Below are 19419 nucleotides of genomic sequence, written 5' to 3'. Positions count from 1 at the left end.
AAAAAATTGAAACCCACCACTGACTAGGAGGTAGATTTCTTGCATTGTAAGTCACATTGCAAAAATAGCAACTGCATAATTTGCTATTCAGATGTCTTTTGAAAGGATGTAAAAAGTAATACTAAAAGAATTACAACAAAAGATTTTTCTTTCACTCCTGGGGAAGCAAAGTATGAATGTTACAAAGCTGAAACTGCAAGGCAATATTCCTTGCAGTCAAAGAATAGTCATAATATTACAGAATACTTCCAGAGGTAACTAACACTAACATACACGACAACTTTAGCTTTACTTTTACACTAATTTGCTCGTCCTTCTTTAAATCTAATTTTTGTTCTTAGAGTTTAGTGTAGAAAATACACTTGGGGGGGGGGTGTAATTTCTGACAACGGATTTTGTATTATTATTTGGGGCCCAGGAAAATAAGAACCACAAGGAATTGAGAACATAGGAATCCAATCTGGTTTATTGGAGAGGAGGAAGACTCCACAGCCTTCACCGTTAAACCCCATAAAGCAGTGCCATAAATTTGGCTGCATATCATTTATGAATATTATGATGAATTTCAAGTACAGAGATGATCCAAGCAGGGGAAACCTCTTCCAATCTCTGGGTGAAAAAGCAGTGGCCTGATATGAAGCTCTGCAAACTCTTTGCTCAGGAACTGAGCAAGCAATTTTAAATCTGCAACACTTGAAACTAGAGAAGCTATTTTCAGAATCCTGTGGATACAAAGGAGAAGCAAGCAAAGGGGGAAATTTCTGGTCAGTCCATGCAGGCATTTATTTTCATAGGAAGTGCACAAGGAGTAAGCAGATTAATTGCACTAATGAGTTACACTAATGTGAAAGTGGGTAACCTCAAAGGGCATTGGTAACCTCAGCTGCCTCTAACAAGTATACCTCTCTGAGACATCCTTTCAGTGTATTCTTGGTGATTCCTCTTCCTATTAAACAACTGGCTTGTCTTCTTAGGAGACACACTGTATTTGGTGGCAGTTTCCAGATAAACCCACAGTGCAGCAGCAACAATCATGCAATTTGAATGCAAAATGGTTACAACAGTAAGCACCATTTCACAAAGAAATAATTCTCCCACTCTGCTGAAATGAGAATACTCTGGTGGAAAAATTATCACTGAAACATGGGATTTAGCATGCAAATGCAATGGGTGCTTTGGAGCAAAATACCTTTTATTATCTCAGACATGAGATTAGCAATGTAGACTGGGATGGAGCATTTATCTATTCCAGTTCCTCTTTGATCAATAAAGCTATAGCAATTTATGAGAACAATCCCAGAAAGCATAGGGACAACAGTGGTGCCTAGATAGGTGGAAGAAGCCTTCTTGAAACTGATTTTGTTTCAATATAGTTTGCAAAAAAGCTATGGTGTCCATATTCATTTTCTGTTGTGATTCTGAAAGAAAGCAGTAGTAGCAATGGTTGTGCAACAAAAAAGGGACACAGTGAATGGAGTGAATATAGTCAACACTCATTTCAGCTCCAATTTCTTTTAACATATGAAATAAAAGACAGCACCCAATGGACAACCAACTGATTATAGGAAAAGTTAGCTAACCCTTCCTTGCTTATCACTGAAGATCTATCTCCTGCACAAATTTATCATCAGTCATATTTGCAAAATAAAAGAATCTTAACTAAGGCCAAGAGTGCTGACCTTTCACTGCATGCTGTACATTTGTGCTTTTAAGCCACTATTCTAAAATGGTTCATCACACTGGTTCCTTAAGGCAGTAAGATTACCATGGACAGAGGAAGGAATTTCACTCTATTTTGGAGCATAGGTTCTAGAGTCTCCACCAATGCAACAAGTACTATAATTTGCTTCTGAATTCATGCAGAAGCATGAAAAATATTACACACTACTTTCTTGCTTCCACAATACTAAGTCCACCAATATCAGTCAGGGAGACAAAGAGAAATATAAAGAGCAGCACCACAATGACATCTGCACCCTATCTCAATTCATAGCAGCAGAGGGATGTTCTCTGGAAAGGCCCATACTTCAATCACTGAAGGCTGGGTTTTGACAAAATATTTGTTTTCTAATACAAAACAATTGTCCAGAAAACCTTCGGGTATAGGACAAGCATGTCCATTTTCTGTATTCTCAAGCATCCCTCAGCTATGCTCAGCTTAGAAATTATCCTGTAGAGTTCCCATGTGGTGTTTCCAAGTTCAAGTGGTGTTACACCGATGGCCCAGAGGTACAGTCTTCTAGATCATCAATATGAACCATAGCGGTCCTAAGGGTAGAAGGAAAAAGAGAAAAGGGAGTGGGGAATCATTTAACAAATTGTCCAGAAACATGCTGTAAAAACTAGTCCAAAGCTGATAAATGAAACTTATTGCTTATGAGCCAATCATACCAAAAACAAAGGTGATCCTATTAAGATCTGAACAATGAAGTGGTCCACAAAAAATGTTATTGGAGAACTCTATGCAATCCTCCCAAGAATGTCAGAAAAAGATCAGCATGGGAATTTATTTTAGCTTCATTGTTACAATTCTTTAAACGTGCATTATTGCATAATTAACACAAATTAAGACAGATGAAGTGCAGGTTTCAACTCCAGGCTTGTACACTAAGCCTGAACCAAAATGGAATCTGGGTCACTATTCAAGGAAGTCCAAGGTGGTTCTTATTTCTTCCCTTACCACATTATTAAGTACATGAGAAATATGAACCTTACTGTTCAAGAAAATATATCAACCAAATTTGCAAGTTGAGTTTAATCAAAACTCCAGAACAACTTATGCACTAGTAAAATGGTTTTTTTGGGGGAAGATCCTTCAGTTTTGTTTCTCCGCTATTTTTATCGTTGAATTTCCTACCACTTTATATCTCACCATCAACCTCAGCTACTCAGTCAACAATACAAAAGATGTTAAGCGTTCTTATTGGGTCCTGTCTTGATGTCTGTACTATATTTGGATTAGCGTTAAAGTTTGCAAGTTCAAATTGATCATGAAAAATAACAATATTTCTTAAAGTGACCTAATCAACTAGTTGCCTTAGAGGTACTTAAATGAGTGCTTTTATACCCCATTTAGTAGAAGTAAATAATGTCCATGAGCATCAAGATATGTACTAGGCTCCAGGACCCTGATTCTAAAACTGTCTTTCAGATTCTTGTTTAAAAGATATATAGGAAAAAGGCATGTTGAAATGCAAATGGCCAGCCTCTAGCATTATTACTATTTTCAGTAATGTTTTGGATCCTACATTGATGGTGAATAATGGCAACTCAAGGTCTTGTTTAGAAGCATTCTTAACTGCCCCCCCAAAAAAAATCAAGAAGAGAGAGAGAGAGAGAGAGGGAGAGAGAGGGAGAGAGAGGGAGGGAGGGAGGGAGGGAGGGAGGGAGGGAGGGAGAGAGAGAGAGAGAGAGAGAGAGAGAGAGAGAGAGAGAGAGAGAGAGAGAGAGAGAGAGAGAGAGAGAGAGAGAGAGAGAGAGAGAGAGAGAACTCTGAGGAGGCAGAGGGGATGGCAGGAGTAATTTTACCCATTGTTTCATAACTGACTATATCCCCAATGGCACCCACAACATGCTCTCGAGATATTAAAGAAGTATCCAGTCTATGCTATCATATGAGTTTATTTAGATATTACATATGTTGTTCATGTAAGCACATTTAATCACCATTTAAACGCTCTCCTAAAATTTAATAGTAAATAGATGATTAGGAAGGCTGTGTGGTGCAGTGGTTAGACACTGGACTAGTATTGAGGAGACTCAAATTCTAATTCATCCACCATCACAGAAACTCGGGTGATTATGGGCCAATCATTCTCTTTCAACCTGGCTTACTACTTGCTTATGCTGTAACAAAATAAAATAAGGAAAAAAGAATCCAATGTACATCATCTTGATCGAGATATATAACAACGTTCCCCTCACTTCTCACCTGCAGCGAATTCATCACACCATTGGCCAGGACAGCCATCTTGCCAGCAACCGACTTTACTCCCTGCTTGAACTGAGCAATGTCAGCTGCAGGTAGTACATTTCCAATGGATACACCACCTGCAAGGAAGACAAAATATAAATATGAAGCCGGATAGAGCTTTGCTAAATAAAGAAGCTACGCTTATGAGAGAGAACTTAACTGCTTGAATTCACATATTTTAATAAGCCTTACTCTACTCACTGCTCTGTACCAAACTCCTCTATAAGGAACTGAGGGCAACAAAGCTATGGTGTTGAGTCATGAATTATCACAGCGCAGTTCCAAATAAATAATCCTTTTGGACATACCCAAATTTGCTGTTTCAGAGTCTCCGAAAAGATCAACAGAACTAATGGCATTGCTTCCTGAAAGCTGCTGGAGTCGGGATCTGGCTTCATACTGGCAGAAATAAAGAAGATTTTTAAAAATAATGGAAATAAAATTATTTTAAAAAATAAGGGGAGGGGAAGCTAATATTGATCAGGAACATTGCTATTTACAATGGACGGAAATAAGCATCTCTATGAGCAGAGAAATCATAGAAAACTTACCTCAGCATCAACTTCTCGCCCAAAGAACATGTCAGATGAGATGGCTTTGGCACCCGCAAACTTCTGTTGAGCTTCGTTGGACTCTACTACTGATACCTTGCTCTCCGTTTCTCTTCTGTTGATCGGTCTGAGTAGAAGAGAAAAGAACTGAAATCTTTCACTGACTACTCCCCATTCCCACAGCTCTACATTAGAGTAAAGGACTGTATTCCCCTTACTTTACCTGTCACCAATGGGCCGGATGCTTGACACTGTGATGTCTGTCTCATCTTCTCTTTTGTCAAGTCCCCAGGAGGACATTTCTGTTTCCCATTGTGAACCAAAACCATCTCCTAGTGAGAATGGATTATCTTTGTACCTAGGAACAAATGCGAGAAAGAAATCTAGGCAGGCCAGAGAGAGAAATACTAACAGAACTAAAAACTCAGCAAAGCTTAGTCGTACTTGGGTGGTCCAGATGTGAAGCTTCCTGTATCTTCAAAGAGGCCCAGCTGAGACCGAGAGGACTTTACACTTGCTGGTGTTTCTTGTTCTATTACTTGCATCTCAGACAGGACAGAATGCGAAATGGAACTAGAAGAAACAGTACAAAGTTAAAAGACCTGGCAGAACACCATACTTCCAAATATTTCTTCAACACTAGAATTACCTTGGCACATATCACTTTCCACTTATTTAAAACAAATTGCTTTTGCCCTTTGATGACAGTTCATCTAGTTTAAAGAGAGCCTTCTGGATATTTTCATGATCCTTTTGGTTTTCTCATCCTAAATAATTTAATAGCATTCATAAATGTGGCTGGTTCACTATTTAGGCCTAAGACAATTTGTCTATGAACAAATTAGAACATACTGGTAACAATGAACCATGAAGGTCTCTAGTTCTTACTTCCATCTGTTGAGAAAATAACCCATTCATTCCTACACTATTTGTTTTTCACCAGTTACCATAGTAATCCATAAATGTACATGTCTGCTTAGCCTATGACAGCTAAGTTTACTGAACAGCCTTTGATAAGATTGTGTTAAAGGTTTTTTTTTGAAAATCCAACTATATATTAGCAACAGAATTCTTTTCAACTTGTTTGCTTGATGATACTCTAAAACAGGGATTGACATCTGGAATTGGAGGTAGCCAACCACTCAATATCATCTGGTCAACAGTCCCAAATATAAATACATGTATAGCCATGTGAAAAAGTACAGCCTCTTTGAGTTCTGTGGTTTTATGCATCAGTACATAGTAAAAGTCACCTTTAGCAGTTCTTAAAAATAGATAAATACAACTTCAGATTAACAACATATTGCACTATGTCATCATTTATTTTACAAAAAGAAAAGTAAAATGAAGAAACCATCTGTGAAAAACTAAATACACCTTATGATTCAATAGCTTGTAGAACCAACTTTAGCAGCAGTAACTTCAAGTAATCATTTTCTGTATGACTTTATTAGTCTCTCAGATCATTGTGAAAGACTTTTGGTCCACTCTTCTTTACAATATTGTTCATTGATATTTGTGAGCCTTTATGCACAATTTTCTTGAGGTCCCGCCACAGTATGGGGTTGAGGTCTGGACTTTGACTGGACCATTGCAACACCTTGATTCTTCCCTCCCACCTCCCCCCATCTGTTGTAGAGTTGATGGTGTTCTTGGGATCATTGCTGTGTTTCATGACCCAATGTCAGGCTAGCCTAAGCTGTTGGACAGATGGCCTCACATTTGACTCTGGAATACTTTGGTATACAGAGAAGTTCATGGTTGACTAAATGACTGCAAGATGCCCAGGTCCTGTGGCTGCAAAACAAACCCAAATCATCACCCCTCCATAATTGCACTTAATGGTTGGTATAAGATGTTTGTGCTGATATGCTGTGTCTGGTTTTTGTCTGGTTTGGCACTGTGGCACTGAGCATTATGGCCAAACATTTCCACTTTGGTCACATCTATCCAAAGAACAGTGTCCCAGATGTCTTGTGACTTGTTCAGAAGCAGTGGTGGCATAGCCTTTGGCCCTACATGAAGAAGGCTGGCAAAGTCGTTTTTAAAGTAACCTCCAAAAGAATTTTGTCAAATCCATGCAAAACTTCAGAACTTGTTTTGCTCTGTGCTTAATTACTGATTACTATTGGTTTACTTGCAACAGACCTTAAGCTGACTGCTCCACAGTGTAAATTTCCCCAAACTCCCTTGACTTTCTTGTTTAAATTACATTACATTAGGGATTTCCAGTCTTCTTATAGTGAGCTTAAATTGAGCGAAAAACTAGGTATTTTTTGCTAAGATAATAATTTAATAATAATTTGACAGTCTTTATAAGAACCTTTAGGTAGATTCCATCAGAACCTGATGATTTCTTCCAATGTCATGTCTCAAGCTGACCTACAATACCTCTCCTTGTTACTTCAACTGGCTTTAATGCTTCTAATCCTCTACACCTAAGAAAATCCATACAACTTCAGACACCTTCCCTATATTTTCTGTAGTGAAGACAGATGCAAAGGACTTGGCTCAATTTATCTTCAATGTCTATTATCTCTATATCTCTGAGAATCTCTTTTACTTTTCTGGTCCAGCGGTTTCATTGGCTGGTTTTCTACTTCAAAAATACTCAAACAAGTTATTAATAAGTTTTTTATCATTTTATTTTGCCATGCTGTCTTCATTTCTTTTTCTGCATCATCTTGTATTTATTTATAAAATTTATAGGATGCCCATCTTCCCTCAAGGTAACTGGGCAGCATCTTCATCCTACTCTTTAATCTTTTTTAATTACCCTTTTCTATTATAGTCCGTGCTTTATTTGTTAAAAAAGACTTTCCCTAACTTGTACAGATTTCTGAACACCATTTGACTATGACATTGGCCTCTGGCTGACTTTTCTTATTGCAATTTCTTACTCCAAGGGCTACAATATAAATCACTCCTATGAAGGGGCCTGAATATATACAGCATCCAAACAGCCTTTGGAAAGAGCAGAGGCACAGATCAGGCTTGCTGAGATTGCTAACAGCTTCAGTCAGGTATGACACAGAAGGGACCTGTGTTTTTATTCTCCAATAAAGTAAATTACCTTCTGGACACCAAGCCCATGCCTAGTCTTTCAGCCTGCTCACGCTTCTTCCCTTCTAAGTTTTGAAGTTTCTTCTCCTCCTTCTTCCGATCAATTTGGAGCTCTTGATAGGTCAATCTCATTGAGGCCACTCTGTGAGAAAAACACCACACAAGCATCAGCAAACCACAGAGTTCAAATAGAGTTGCTCCATAGTGTACTGTATATAGCATATCCCAGCCCACGTTTTGAATATAAATATCAGAACTGACAACAGAGAAGCTGAAAAGTATCATGATCCAGGCTCTATTCATGTGCAGGCATTGGCCATTATTTTATTTATAAATTCTCAGGTCTGAATTGGTTATCACATCTTTTTTTATGCTTCCTGAGTTCGTTCTCCAGTTCAGTCCCTTTGTGAGCAAATCTATGTGTATCCTAACCTAAGGATGCTAGACACAAAAGCCACTCACAAAGATTCCTCTGCTTGCTTCCTGTACTCAGCTGCCTGTTGCTCTTTCAGCTTTTCTGCCATCTGGGCTTGCCGTTCAACTTCGGTGAAACTCTGACTGCTCACTTTTTGAGCTCCAAGACCTTTTTTGGCACCCAGCTAAAGAAAAGGAAGAAGGCGACAATGTGAAAGTCACTGAACCTGAAAAATCAGAGGAATTTGCAGGAATTACAGCAACCTATGCAAGGGCACAATAGAAATTGAGATATCCATTTATCATCCCATTTCAGAATTACTTTATTACAGAAAGGAAAGATACAAAACAATGTCTTCAAATTTTCAAGCTTTGCTGTATGAATCCAAAGTGTGTACGGAAGTGGGGTGGGGGGTTGGGAGGGGCATCTATTATCTTTGCTCCAAGACTACACCAGAAAGTCAAACGCAAAACATAAATATATTAATGTCTGAGATGAAGAAACCATCTGCCCATGACAGTTGGCCCACACTAAAAATAAATACAGGGTTACAGTAATCCCCCAAGAGCTAAATCCATGGCATTAAGAGGACCATTTCAAACTATTGGTATATAGAAAGGTAGAAACTAGATAATGATGCTGTCCACCAGGAGCAGAAATGAAAGAGAAGAATGAGGTAAATCCTCATTAGCTTGCATAAAAAAACAGGCAGCAGCCACAGCAGAAAAGGAAGTTCTCGCAAAAGGTCACTCAGAAGGGATACAAGCAAGTACGTGCATGCCATGGAAAGGCAAGGTCTCAAACAACAAACTTACCCCTTTTTTTGCTCCACTTGCCTTCTTCTTCCCAATAAGAGAAGGCTTTATTTCTGCAATAAAGGCAACCAATGAAGGATGAGCTTAAGCTGCTGTGAATACTAATACTCATCACAATATTTCAGACTTTTAATGGTTAAAAGACTACCATGGCCAAGTGTCCTATAAACATTGTTAATATACCCAGCAGCTCCAGCAGCACCACACATACTCAGTGTCAATATGACCAGCCATAACATGCAATTTCAAATTAGTAACCACTTGGGCCTCCCCTTCCAGGTAAGAAAGTGATAGAATTACGATACTAAGACGTAGTGACTTTGATAGGCAGTGAGCTCAGAAGTGTCCATGGGGAAAGCCCAGTAGTATTGCTATAAATGTAAAAGAGGCATATGTTGCAGGTGGCTCAGTAGTTTCCACACAACCAAAGCAAGGAGAATATAACTGTCCAAGTTGTGCCACCTGTGTCCACTTAACTAATTGTCAAAATTCCAGAAGCAAAATGTAATCTAAATTTCACTATTAAGTAAGAGCAATTCCTTCCATGTTGGGTTGAGATCTTAAAAGGTGCAAGACAGATAAACTTAGGAGCTGGAAGCAGAACCACAGAAATGGAAGGCAAATAGTCCATACAGAGCCAGTTACCTCTGGCCGGAGCTGCCCCTTGTGGAGACAGACACATGGATGCGTCTGAAGGAGAAAGAGACATGCATGTATTTCATTCTAAAATGATGTTTAGATGAAGGCTGAGATACAAGTCTGACCTTCAGCAAGATATCCCACACAAGACTGTACTGTCTGGTAAATTATCAGTATTGGAAATACTGAATAGACTCAGAGATAAGCTAAGAATATTGTCAAAATGCATTAAATATGGATTTGGCTTTTTTGCAGATAGACTTATCCGTGAATTTTTATGGTGATAATTTTTTCTAAAATACTTGTATTTAAATATATATATATATATATATATATATATATATATATATATATATATATATATATATATATATATATATATATATATATATATATATATATATATATATATATATATATATATATATATATTTTTCATATATACTTGTGTATAAGCAGACCCTTGAAATTTAAACCAAAATACAATAAAAAAGGCAGGCCACCTTATCTGCAGATGGCACATTTTTATGGTATTTTGGCTTATGTGAGTATATACAACATGTTTCATATATTAGTTGATTAATAAATATACAAAATATATCACATATACTCACATGTAAAATGACATTTAAATCAAGATAGTGTGTTTAAAGGTTTTTCTTATTAGGATTCAGTGCACCTTTCATATTCCTAAATGAAAAGAGCATGGATGTTATGGAAAGTTGTGTTATTTTTCCCCTAAGGATATTTATATCAAAACGAAGAGAGCGTAAAAATAGAAATGAGATATAAATAATATCTAAGATCATGACATTAGAAAATCAGGCTGCAATCTAAATTGGTTAGATGTTACTCTTGAAGAACAAACCAAGGCCATATCAGCTTGCTACCATCTCAATCCTCCTGAGAAATATTAGCTGAGGCTACGGAATCACAGTGATTTCAACAAATTCTAGGAAAATCCGTCTGACAGATAACCTATTTAACAGGGAATCAAACTTGACTCAGGCTGTTATAAACTCTCCAGAATTAAAATGTTTAAAAATAGAAGCTAGATGGCTTCCTATTAGAGATAATTATAGCCACCTCTGGACAGCAAGGGATTAGACCAGTTGACATTTTAATGTTCCCTCCAATTGATTCTAGTTTCCCAAAAGATTAAATCTATGTTACTGAACTCCTACTATATTGCAATAAGCAGTTCGAAATGAGAACTATTCATCTTCTCAACCCAGTATAGCATCTGAAATAAATCTATGGTCAGTGAAAATCATCTGAAGTGAAACTGAGGATCACTAGCAGCACTGTGCATTGAGGAAAACAGAGGAGATATGTATACTTACCAAGGGAGCCTTTGGGAGAGGTGCTCAATAACTCAATAGACGGACCTTGGTCAGCCTCTACAGAATAAAAAACAAACAAACAAACCCAAACTATGATCTAGAACAGGGGTGTCAAACTCAATTTCATTGAGGGCCGCGTCAGAGTTGTGTTAAACATTGGAGTGTGGCTTGGAGGGGCATGGCTAGCTCAACATCACTTGAGGCTCTGTTTTCAGCCGTGACAGCCTCCTGCAGCCCTCTGCCAGCAAAAACGGAGCCTCCCCAAGCTCCGTTTTCACTGGCAGAGGCACTGCAGGTTGGTCCTTTGTGGTTTCCAGGCCAGATCTAAGCATCCTGTGGGCCGGAGCCTTGATTTTGACACTCCTGGTCTAAAAGCATTAGACATACCCAAAAGCACCACAATTCCATGAAGAAACTACTGAAATAAACTGAGGAACTTATCAGAGAGGCAAATGACTGATTCAGTGAAAACCAGGTTGAATCTATGTTTTATTGTTACTCTACTGACTGTAACCATGGCTTAATGTAACATGAAAATGGGGATACTGGACTAATAGTTTCGAGCATATTTCTAGTTTTAACTAAGCAACTAAAAAAGAAAAGTAATTAACAGAAAATAGTTGACATGCTATTACAAATTATTTACAAATTTTGGCTTGATCCTGCTTTCTCAACAATCTATAATTAAAACCAGCTATTATCTCAGCCAGATATATGAATACAGCCACCTATCAATTAATAGACATGTTTCTTTCATGTATCATACATTTATCCTGTTGGGATACAGAACTTCTAAATTATTCAAACAGGTAATGCTCTTTAACTGAAAAAAATGCTCAGTTCAGAAAAACAAAATTGGTTTCTGCTTTGGTACTTACGTGGAATCTCATTATTTTCAGATGGCCTTGCTGGTTTCTCCAATTCTGGTGTGGACTCTATTGTGCTCTGCTCCTTCTTAGCCACATCCCAGTTATTACAAGCCTTAAAGAAAACAAATCAGTTCTTAGAAAGGCTCAACAACATTAATTCATAACTCATAACAAGAGCTGGACTAATGTCACGTATTTCTCCAACATTGTAGACAGTGACTATTACTACTTTCTTAAAAATAGGTTCCATTCTAATAGAGAGGTCAGTCATCAATTATGACCCTAACACAAAGAAAAAAATATTCCAGTCATGAGGTATATGCAGGCAGTCCTTGACTTAAAACAGTTCGTTTAGTAATCTTTGAAGTTACAACAGCACAGAAAAAAGTGACTTATGACTGTTTTTTACACTCATGACCGTTGCAGCATCGCCATGGTCGTGTGATCACCTTTTGCAACCTTCTGACAAGCAGTCAGTTGGCAAGCCAGATTCACTTAACCACCATGTTACTAACATAACAACTACAGGAATTCACTTAACAGCTGTGGCAAGAAAGGTTGTAAAATGGGACAAAGTTTACTTGTCTCACTTAACAGCAGAAATTTTGGGCTCAATTGTGGTCACAAGTTGAAGATTATCTATACCCCATTTCTGATTTCAGCCAGCCAATCATGTCTAAGAAATTCACAAGAAGGGGAAGAAGCAACATAATCAACTAGTCCAGCAACGGTGAGCATTTTTGTCCTCACGTACAACATTGTGTGTGCGCCACCCCTACAATGCAATGCGCCGCACCCACCGGCGCATGCGACCACCACCACCCCATGCATGCGCGTGTGACCACACCCACACCCCAAGTATGCACGCGTGACCACCCTTGTATGGGGCTGGAAGTTTTCCCCCTTCCCAGGCTCCGGGGGCTTTCCTGAAGCCTGGGCAGGGCGAAAATGGCCTTCCCTGACCCTCCTGAAGGCTGAAAATCAGCTGGCCAGTACACGCATGAGCACTGGAGTTGACGGCTCTGTGTGCCCCCTGTGGCAAACATGCCATAGGTTCGCCATTACGGAACGAGTCTAAGGGCATTATATTTGGTTTGAATAAAGAATCAATAGAAACTTTTGTTAAGGAGTATTACCCAATTGTTTTGTATTTCAATGAAGAAATACAGGCTTTACACTTATAAGAATAGTGTAAAATTCCAACTCCTTTAATGAGAGCAGCCTTTACAATCTCTTATCTGACAGATTTGCTGGGATTTCAACTCACAGGATTTCTGACAACATATCTAGAAGCCACCAGGCTGGGGAAAGCTTTGAAAAAGATCAACTACAGGTCACCTACAAACAAGCAAGATTTCTGGCTCTCACAGACCTGTACCTTCTTCTTTAAGAGGCTCCTCTGTCCTGCACTCATTACCTGTATCAATGGCACCTGTTTGAACTTGTTATCAGTATAAAAGACACCTGTCCACAACCTCAAACAGTCACACTCCAAACTCCACTATGGTGAAGACCAAAGAGCTGTCGAAGGACACCAGAAACAAAATTGTAGACCTGCACCAGGCTGGGAAGACTGAATCTGCAATAGGCAAGCACCTTGGTGTGAACAAATCAACTGTGGGAGCAATAATTAGAAAATGGAAGACATACAAGACCACTTACATACAAGACCACTTGATCTGGGGCTCCACGCAAGATCTCACCCCGTGGGGTCAAAATGCTCACAAGAACAGTGAGCAAAAATCCCAGGACCACACGGGGGACCTAGTGAATGACCTGCAGAGAGCTGGGACCAACATAACGAAGGCTACCATCAGTAACACACTATGCCGCCAGGGACTCAGATCCTGCAGTGCCAGACGTGTCCCCCTGCTTAAGCCAGTACATATACGGGCCCGTCTGAAGTTTGCTAGAGAGCATTTGGATCATCCAGAAGAGGATTGGGGGAATGTCATATGGTCAGATGAAACCAAAATAGAACTGTTTGGTAAAACACAACTCGTCGTGTTTGGAGGAGAGAGAATGCTGAGTTGCATCCAAAGAACACCATACCTATTGTGAAGCATGGGGGTGGCAACATTATGCTTTCGGGCTGTTTCTCTACAAAGGGACCAGGACAACTGATCCGTGTACAGGACAGAATGAATGGGGCCATGTATCGTGAGATTTTGAGTGCAAACCTCCTTCCATCAGCAAGGGCATTGAAGATGAAACGTAGCTGGGTCTTTCAACATGATAATGATCCCAAACATATCGCCCGGGCAATGAAGGAGTGGCTTCGTAAGAAGTATTTCAAGGTCCTGGAGAGGCCTAGCCAGTTTCCAGATCTCAAACCCATAGAAAACCTTTGGAAGGAGTTGAAAGTCCGTGTTGCCTAGCGACAGCCCCAAAACATCACTGCTCTAGAGATCTGCATGGAGGAATAGGCCAACATACCAGCAACAGTGCCAACAAAGGATATATAATGAAGTATTGAGATGAACTTTTGATATTGACCAAATACTTATTTTCCACCATAATTTGCAAATAAATTATTTCCAAATCAGCCTGATTGTCTGGATTTGTTTTCTCATTTTGTCTCTCATAGTTGAGATCTACCTATGATGCCAATTACAGGCCTCTCTCATCTTTTTAAGTGGGAGAACTTGCACAATTGGGGGCTGACTAAATACTTTTTTGCCCCACTGTATGTCCAGTACTATCATATGTAGCACTAGCCTGATTCATTACAAATGAATATATGATCGCAGCTCAGGATTGCAATGGAAAAAAAAATGAAAATGGCCATTTCTGACCGGATTGTCAATCCAAATGGTTCACCATAGACTAGTATTCAGTTAAAAGGTACAATACAGGTAGTTGTGGTAAACAACTATAAGTAGGCCACAGGAACTCACTTCCTGAGTGATATGATCAAACAAGAAAAATATCATATGACCATATCATATCACAACAGCAAACCCAGTTGCAGTTGCTAAGCAAATCCTGTGTGGTTGTTAAGCATGTTAAGCATGACATCACAGGATCACAACAGTTTCTCCATTAACTTTGTTTATCAGTAAAGGTTGAATATGGTGAACATATGACTATGGGATGCTGTAACAGCCACAACTTCAAAGATTGACTGTGAGTCTCCTTGTTCTTCCTGTCATAATTTTAAATGGCTGCTGAATGAGTGGTAGCTAACCAAGGATTATCTGTATTGAGGAAAACGCATCAGAAAATCCTACAAGGAAGATTTGCAATTGAAAAGAGCAATTCAAGTTGGCTCAACATACCTGTGTATGTTCCAAAAAGAAATCAGCATCATTCCTTTCCAGCGAGTGGCCAGGAATCCCACTCAGGCCATCAATCAGGAGCTAAAAATGGAGAGGATCATCTATGGATTTTCATAGCAAGTCTTATAATTTCCCATCGCCCACAAGAGAGCACCAACATATTTACATCATTTCCATATTTGGCCATGGCAGCACTTGCCAGCTGCTGGATCTTCTCTCGGTACATGTGAGCAGCACGGCTGTTATACTTGGCAGGGGCATCTGAGGTGGTACAGCCATGTTGGCAGAAAAAAGCTGTCTGAAAAACAGAGAAAATATAGTTGAGAAAGAACAAACTGAAATCTAGATATTTCCAGATATACTGTAGATATGTAGCAATTGAGCTTCAATGGTGTTCGATGATCCAGAAATATTGAAAAAAATTGCCATGTAATTTTTTAAAAATAGTTTGTTAATAACTATTCACAAAGTTATTCACCAGGTACCTACTCATAGCATTCTCTAAAAAAAAGTGGGAACGATTTTAAAAAATCCAATGCCCATCTAAATAATCAAAGAATATAATTTCAACTGGTCCTTACCGCATTAGCATTGGTACCCACTTGCATACACCTCAACTGAAACCAGCTCCAGTTGGAGTCAAGCTCTGTAGACCTACAAGTGGACAAGATTGGCATTATATATTATACACAAATTCACCATACAGATGTCAACGGTTTCTAAAAGCCAAAATGCCCTTCTGACACAATATAATCTGTTGTCCTGCCAAAAAATACGAATTTCATTTCTCTTAGTATGGTACTTACACACAACAGACAGGAAAAAGCTAGCAGATTCCAAGCTTTTAATCAATTTGCAGGAAGATAAAGATCACCTTATTATACCAGCTTTCCCCAAACTGTGTCTTCCACAGCCGTTGGCACTACCAGTCTGACTATCCAGGCACTTGATTTAGGAAATGCTGCCTTTCATTATATTTCTCCAATGTAGAATTCTAATTTTTTTCCATCTGACAAATTGGGAATAATTATTAGTTTATGATTTATTCATCCGATTTATATCTCCTCATAATCTTAAACAGATTTTTGGCAGCTTGCAAGAACAAAACAAAACGAAATGAAAGCTTGCAAAAACATAAGAATACAAAAAATATACCAGAAATGTCAAAAAAGAAAACCCCATCAAAAAACCCCAACGGCCTGGTGTAATGTCCAAAAAGCTGTCTTTTTTTCTAGAAGGTAAATAATGTTGGGCACTAACAACCCATCAATGGGAGACCATTCCAAATGGCAATCAATCCCTATCACAGAAAAGAAATGCTTCCAGGTTCACATATACGTCAACCTCATCAAAATAGGATACAGGCAGCTGCTTCTCCTGACACTATTGGATTGGTCAATAAAAATATGAAGTCCTGAGGGTAACCTGGTGCCAATAAAGAGATGTATAGGCTAAGATCAGCTGCTTAAATTGCACACAGAACCTAATAGAAAGCCCATGGAGGGCTCCTAAAACAGATATACTGTGTGCCCATCAGATAATATCTGTGCACACCTAGTCAATTCATTTTATAACATTTCAAACAGGAAACAAATAAGCTAAAGCTATAGAACTGACAATTTAACAGGGCAGGGAATTTGTGACTGTTGATGGTTCTGAATTACAACCTGCAGCATTCCTCATCATTGGCTATACTGGATAGGGCTGCTGATTCGATGGACTAGCAGAGCCAGTGATTCTTTATGCCTCCACTATAAACTACTGTAATACTGCAATATAAATAATTTAACACTCTTGTTAACACTCTTTTAGCAACCTTCTGTAAGTAGGTCTCTATTTCTTCAGATTTCACAAATATATTGAAATGAGATGTTATAACACAGAGTAAAAACAAAATGCACATTTAATAACTATCAGTAATTCACTTTTCACAGACACCTGTCATTTGTTAACTATTACAAAACAACTTACAAGTGGAAAATAATTAGGGAATTATTAAAAATGAAAATGTTTTATAATCATTGTCTATCCTCTTAGAAGCAAAGACAGATAACGAGATAGAATGTGAAAGAATTAGTCAGCTTGTATGTAGGAAAATGCATATCAGAATTTTACTAAATGTTGAGAATAAGGACAAAAACTTAATGAATGCATTTACACACCACATAAGCAACATGCTTACTGAAATACAGTACTTTATAAATGCAAACAGGTGTGGCTAACAAAATGCAGACAACTTCTTCAGTGGGGGAAAGAGAAGGAATATTATTAAATCAAAGGATGATGACGATTGATAAGTAATCCAAAACTCAATCGTATACATCATCAAATAAGTCAAGATTGGAGGCGTCTATGGTTTGCCAATCGGTTGTGCATAACTAAGCCATATAGCCTGCATTGTCATACAAGCTCAAAGACTCCAAATAATTCATCCACAGAAGTCGAAAAGAGCCTTCTCCCTGAAAAGAATCTGAAAATAAATAAAACAGACTCTCTAAATAGCCATAATGCTCAGTGAGGTACAGGCAAGATTTAGAGTAAAAGGAAGGATTAATGTATTCAGACCATTTTCTAGGGTCAGTTATTCAGAGCTCAGAAGAATGTTTTTTCCTATCTCTGAGTGAGTGTTGGACTCCTGGCGACTGCCTGGACAAGTCCCTGCAAGGTTTCTAAGCAAGGTTTCAGGATGGTTTGCTTTGCCTCATTCTTTCTAGGACCGAGAAACCATAACTGGCTTAATGCCTCAGGAAAGAGGTGCTGATGCCTTAGCCCTATCCCAAACTGGATCTCAAAGATACACTATAAAGTGTCAGAATTATGGCATCTTGCATATTTATATGTACGTGGTTATATGCATAATTTTGTATGTATTTATTTAGTCATGTTTATGTAGTGTATATTGGAGGCGGTGACCTTTGAGAACTCTATGCAACAAAATTTCATTTTAATGTATGCCAATTCGTGTACATTTAAAGTGACCATAGGGTTATTCTAAGTCTAAGTCATGCTTTGAAGACAGCAAAATTGCAGAATAGAAAATAATAGGATTTTTTAAAAAAAAAATACGTTAATATACTCAAGAACATATACACTGATACAGTTATTTAATACCAGTAGAGACTAGAATTTAGGAAATAAGATAGTATCAGGTCAGCAGTCCTTGGTCATCTGTCAAACATAAATTAGTAAATAATTTGATTTGAAAATATGCAAAGGACTCTATATACACCACAAAAACAAACCTCAATGGTCCTCTTACTTGAGTGTCATTAAGATAGATCTGCTCGATGCGAAAAAAAATTAATTTACTTATGTACCAGTAATCAGGTAAAGGACGTGGAATGCTAACCCATCATCTAAGCAGTCCTCGATACTATTTTACCGCGTTTTAAGCCCGCATCCAAGCCCGACTTTACCGGATGAAGCTGACATGAACGCCCAGCGAGCGGTGGATTCCGGAACAGTCGATACAGAGAAACACCCCGTAGGTGATGCTGGCCCAGCTCGGGTTCTTTGCCCCGCAGTCGAAACAGGACTACAAAAAACAACAACAACAACAAAAGGTAAACGTAACCTTAACGGATCTCTCAGAAACTGAGAAGCCGGCTCGCGATGTCTTAAACCGAGCCCGTCACCTAGGCAACCACTCGTTTTCCCCTCAGCAGCAGCTACGGTACTTTGATGCCGGACCGCTACGCGGCAACGCCTCGACTCGGGGGCTCATTTCTCCCTTCAGGCTCGCCACCATCGGGTGCGGAGTCGAGTGCTTACCGGCGAGGTCGGAGAGAGATGCGGATCAAAAGCCGGGTAAATTCCGCTCCGAAACGTCTCGTGATCCGGACAACCACCCTCGAGCGCAAAGCCCACCCGCTTTCACTGTCAAGTACCTTATTGGCTGGCGCAGCTCGCAGACGCTTGAAAAGGGTCTGAATTTCCATCCGGCTGGGCCCCGCCGCCATGTTTTCTTTCTCCCAGCATTCGTAGTGCTCGGCAGCCGGTCACAGCGTGGGCCAATCCGCCTGAGCGGGGCGGGCTTCTACAGATACGGGTCCCTCTTAAGGTCAGTTTAGCGCGGCCTCCATGAGGCAAAGTATTTGGCGGGAACCAGGATTACTGCCTGCGAGGTCCCTGGGAGGCAGAGGACCAGGCCCAAAACCTTTTTCTGCCATCAGCTGTCCCAAGCGGCCGAACCGGGCAAAGGGTTTAACTTTGCGGTCCCTTAAAGCCTTCGACCACTCAAACGGGGAGGGCGGGGCCTAATCAGATGAGGGGCGGGGCTTTGTGACAGGTCCTGTGCAGAAATTGAATTCTTTCCTTCTGGCGGCTTTCCCAAAGACCCTGAGCTGAGGAAGAAATGGATGTTGGCTGTGCAAAGGTTTTGAGAAAGAAATTGTGCATCCCCGGTTCTGGCACCTTCCTGTATTCTCAGCAATTCAGTCCAAAGCGTTGCCGGCTGGAGAATTCTGGGAATTG

General features: G+C 39.4%; 1 protein-coding gene across 3 annotated transcripts; it reads right to left on the bottom strand.

Moving 5' to 3' along the window:
• Positions 1-439: 439 nt before the first annotated feature.
• Positions 440-19144, bottom strand: ARFGAP2 (ARF GTPase activating protein 2). 3 transcript variants are annotated; one of them, XM_081938059.1, is made up of 17 exons: positions 18834-19142; positions 18363-18481; positions 15528-15600; positions 15113-15244; positions 14947-15027; positions 11678-11780; positions 10800-10856; positions 9463-9507; positions 8818-8870; positions 8050-8186; positions 7598-7729; positions 4969-5097; positions 4748-4882; positions 4525-4651; positions 4282-4372; positions 3932-4050; positions 440-2268 (listed from the first exon to the last, which is right to left on the bottom strand). In XM_081938059.1, the coding sequence occupies exons 1-17, from the start codon at positions 18903-18905 to the stop codon at positions 2248-2250; spliced, it is 1626 nt and encodes a 541-aa protein (XP_081794185.1). In that variant the 5' UTR covers positions 18906-19142; the 3' UTR covers positions 440-2247. The 3 variants fall into 3 exon arrangements, with proteins under 3 accessions (XP_081794185.1, XP_081794186.1, XP_081794184.1); XM_081938060.1 differs by lacking the exon at positions 9463-9507; XM_081938058.1 differs by lacking the exon at positions 440-2268 and having other exon boundaries at positions 3827-4050; positions 18834-19144.
• Between the last annotated feature and the right edge of the window lie 275 nt (positions 19145-19419).

The sequence above is a fragment of the Natrix helvetica genome, assembly GCF_964273705.1.
Source record: "Natrix helvetica genome assembly, chromosome: 1".
Taxonomy (NCBI): Eukaryota; Metazoa; Chordata; class Lepidosauria; order Squamata; family Natricidae; genus Natrix; species Natrix helvetica.
This window is presented reverse-complemented; position numbering and strand designations above follow the sequence as displayed.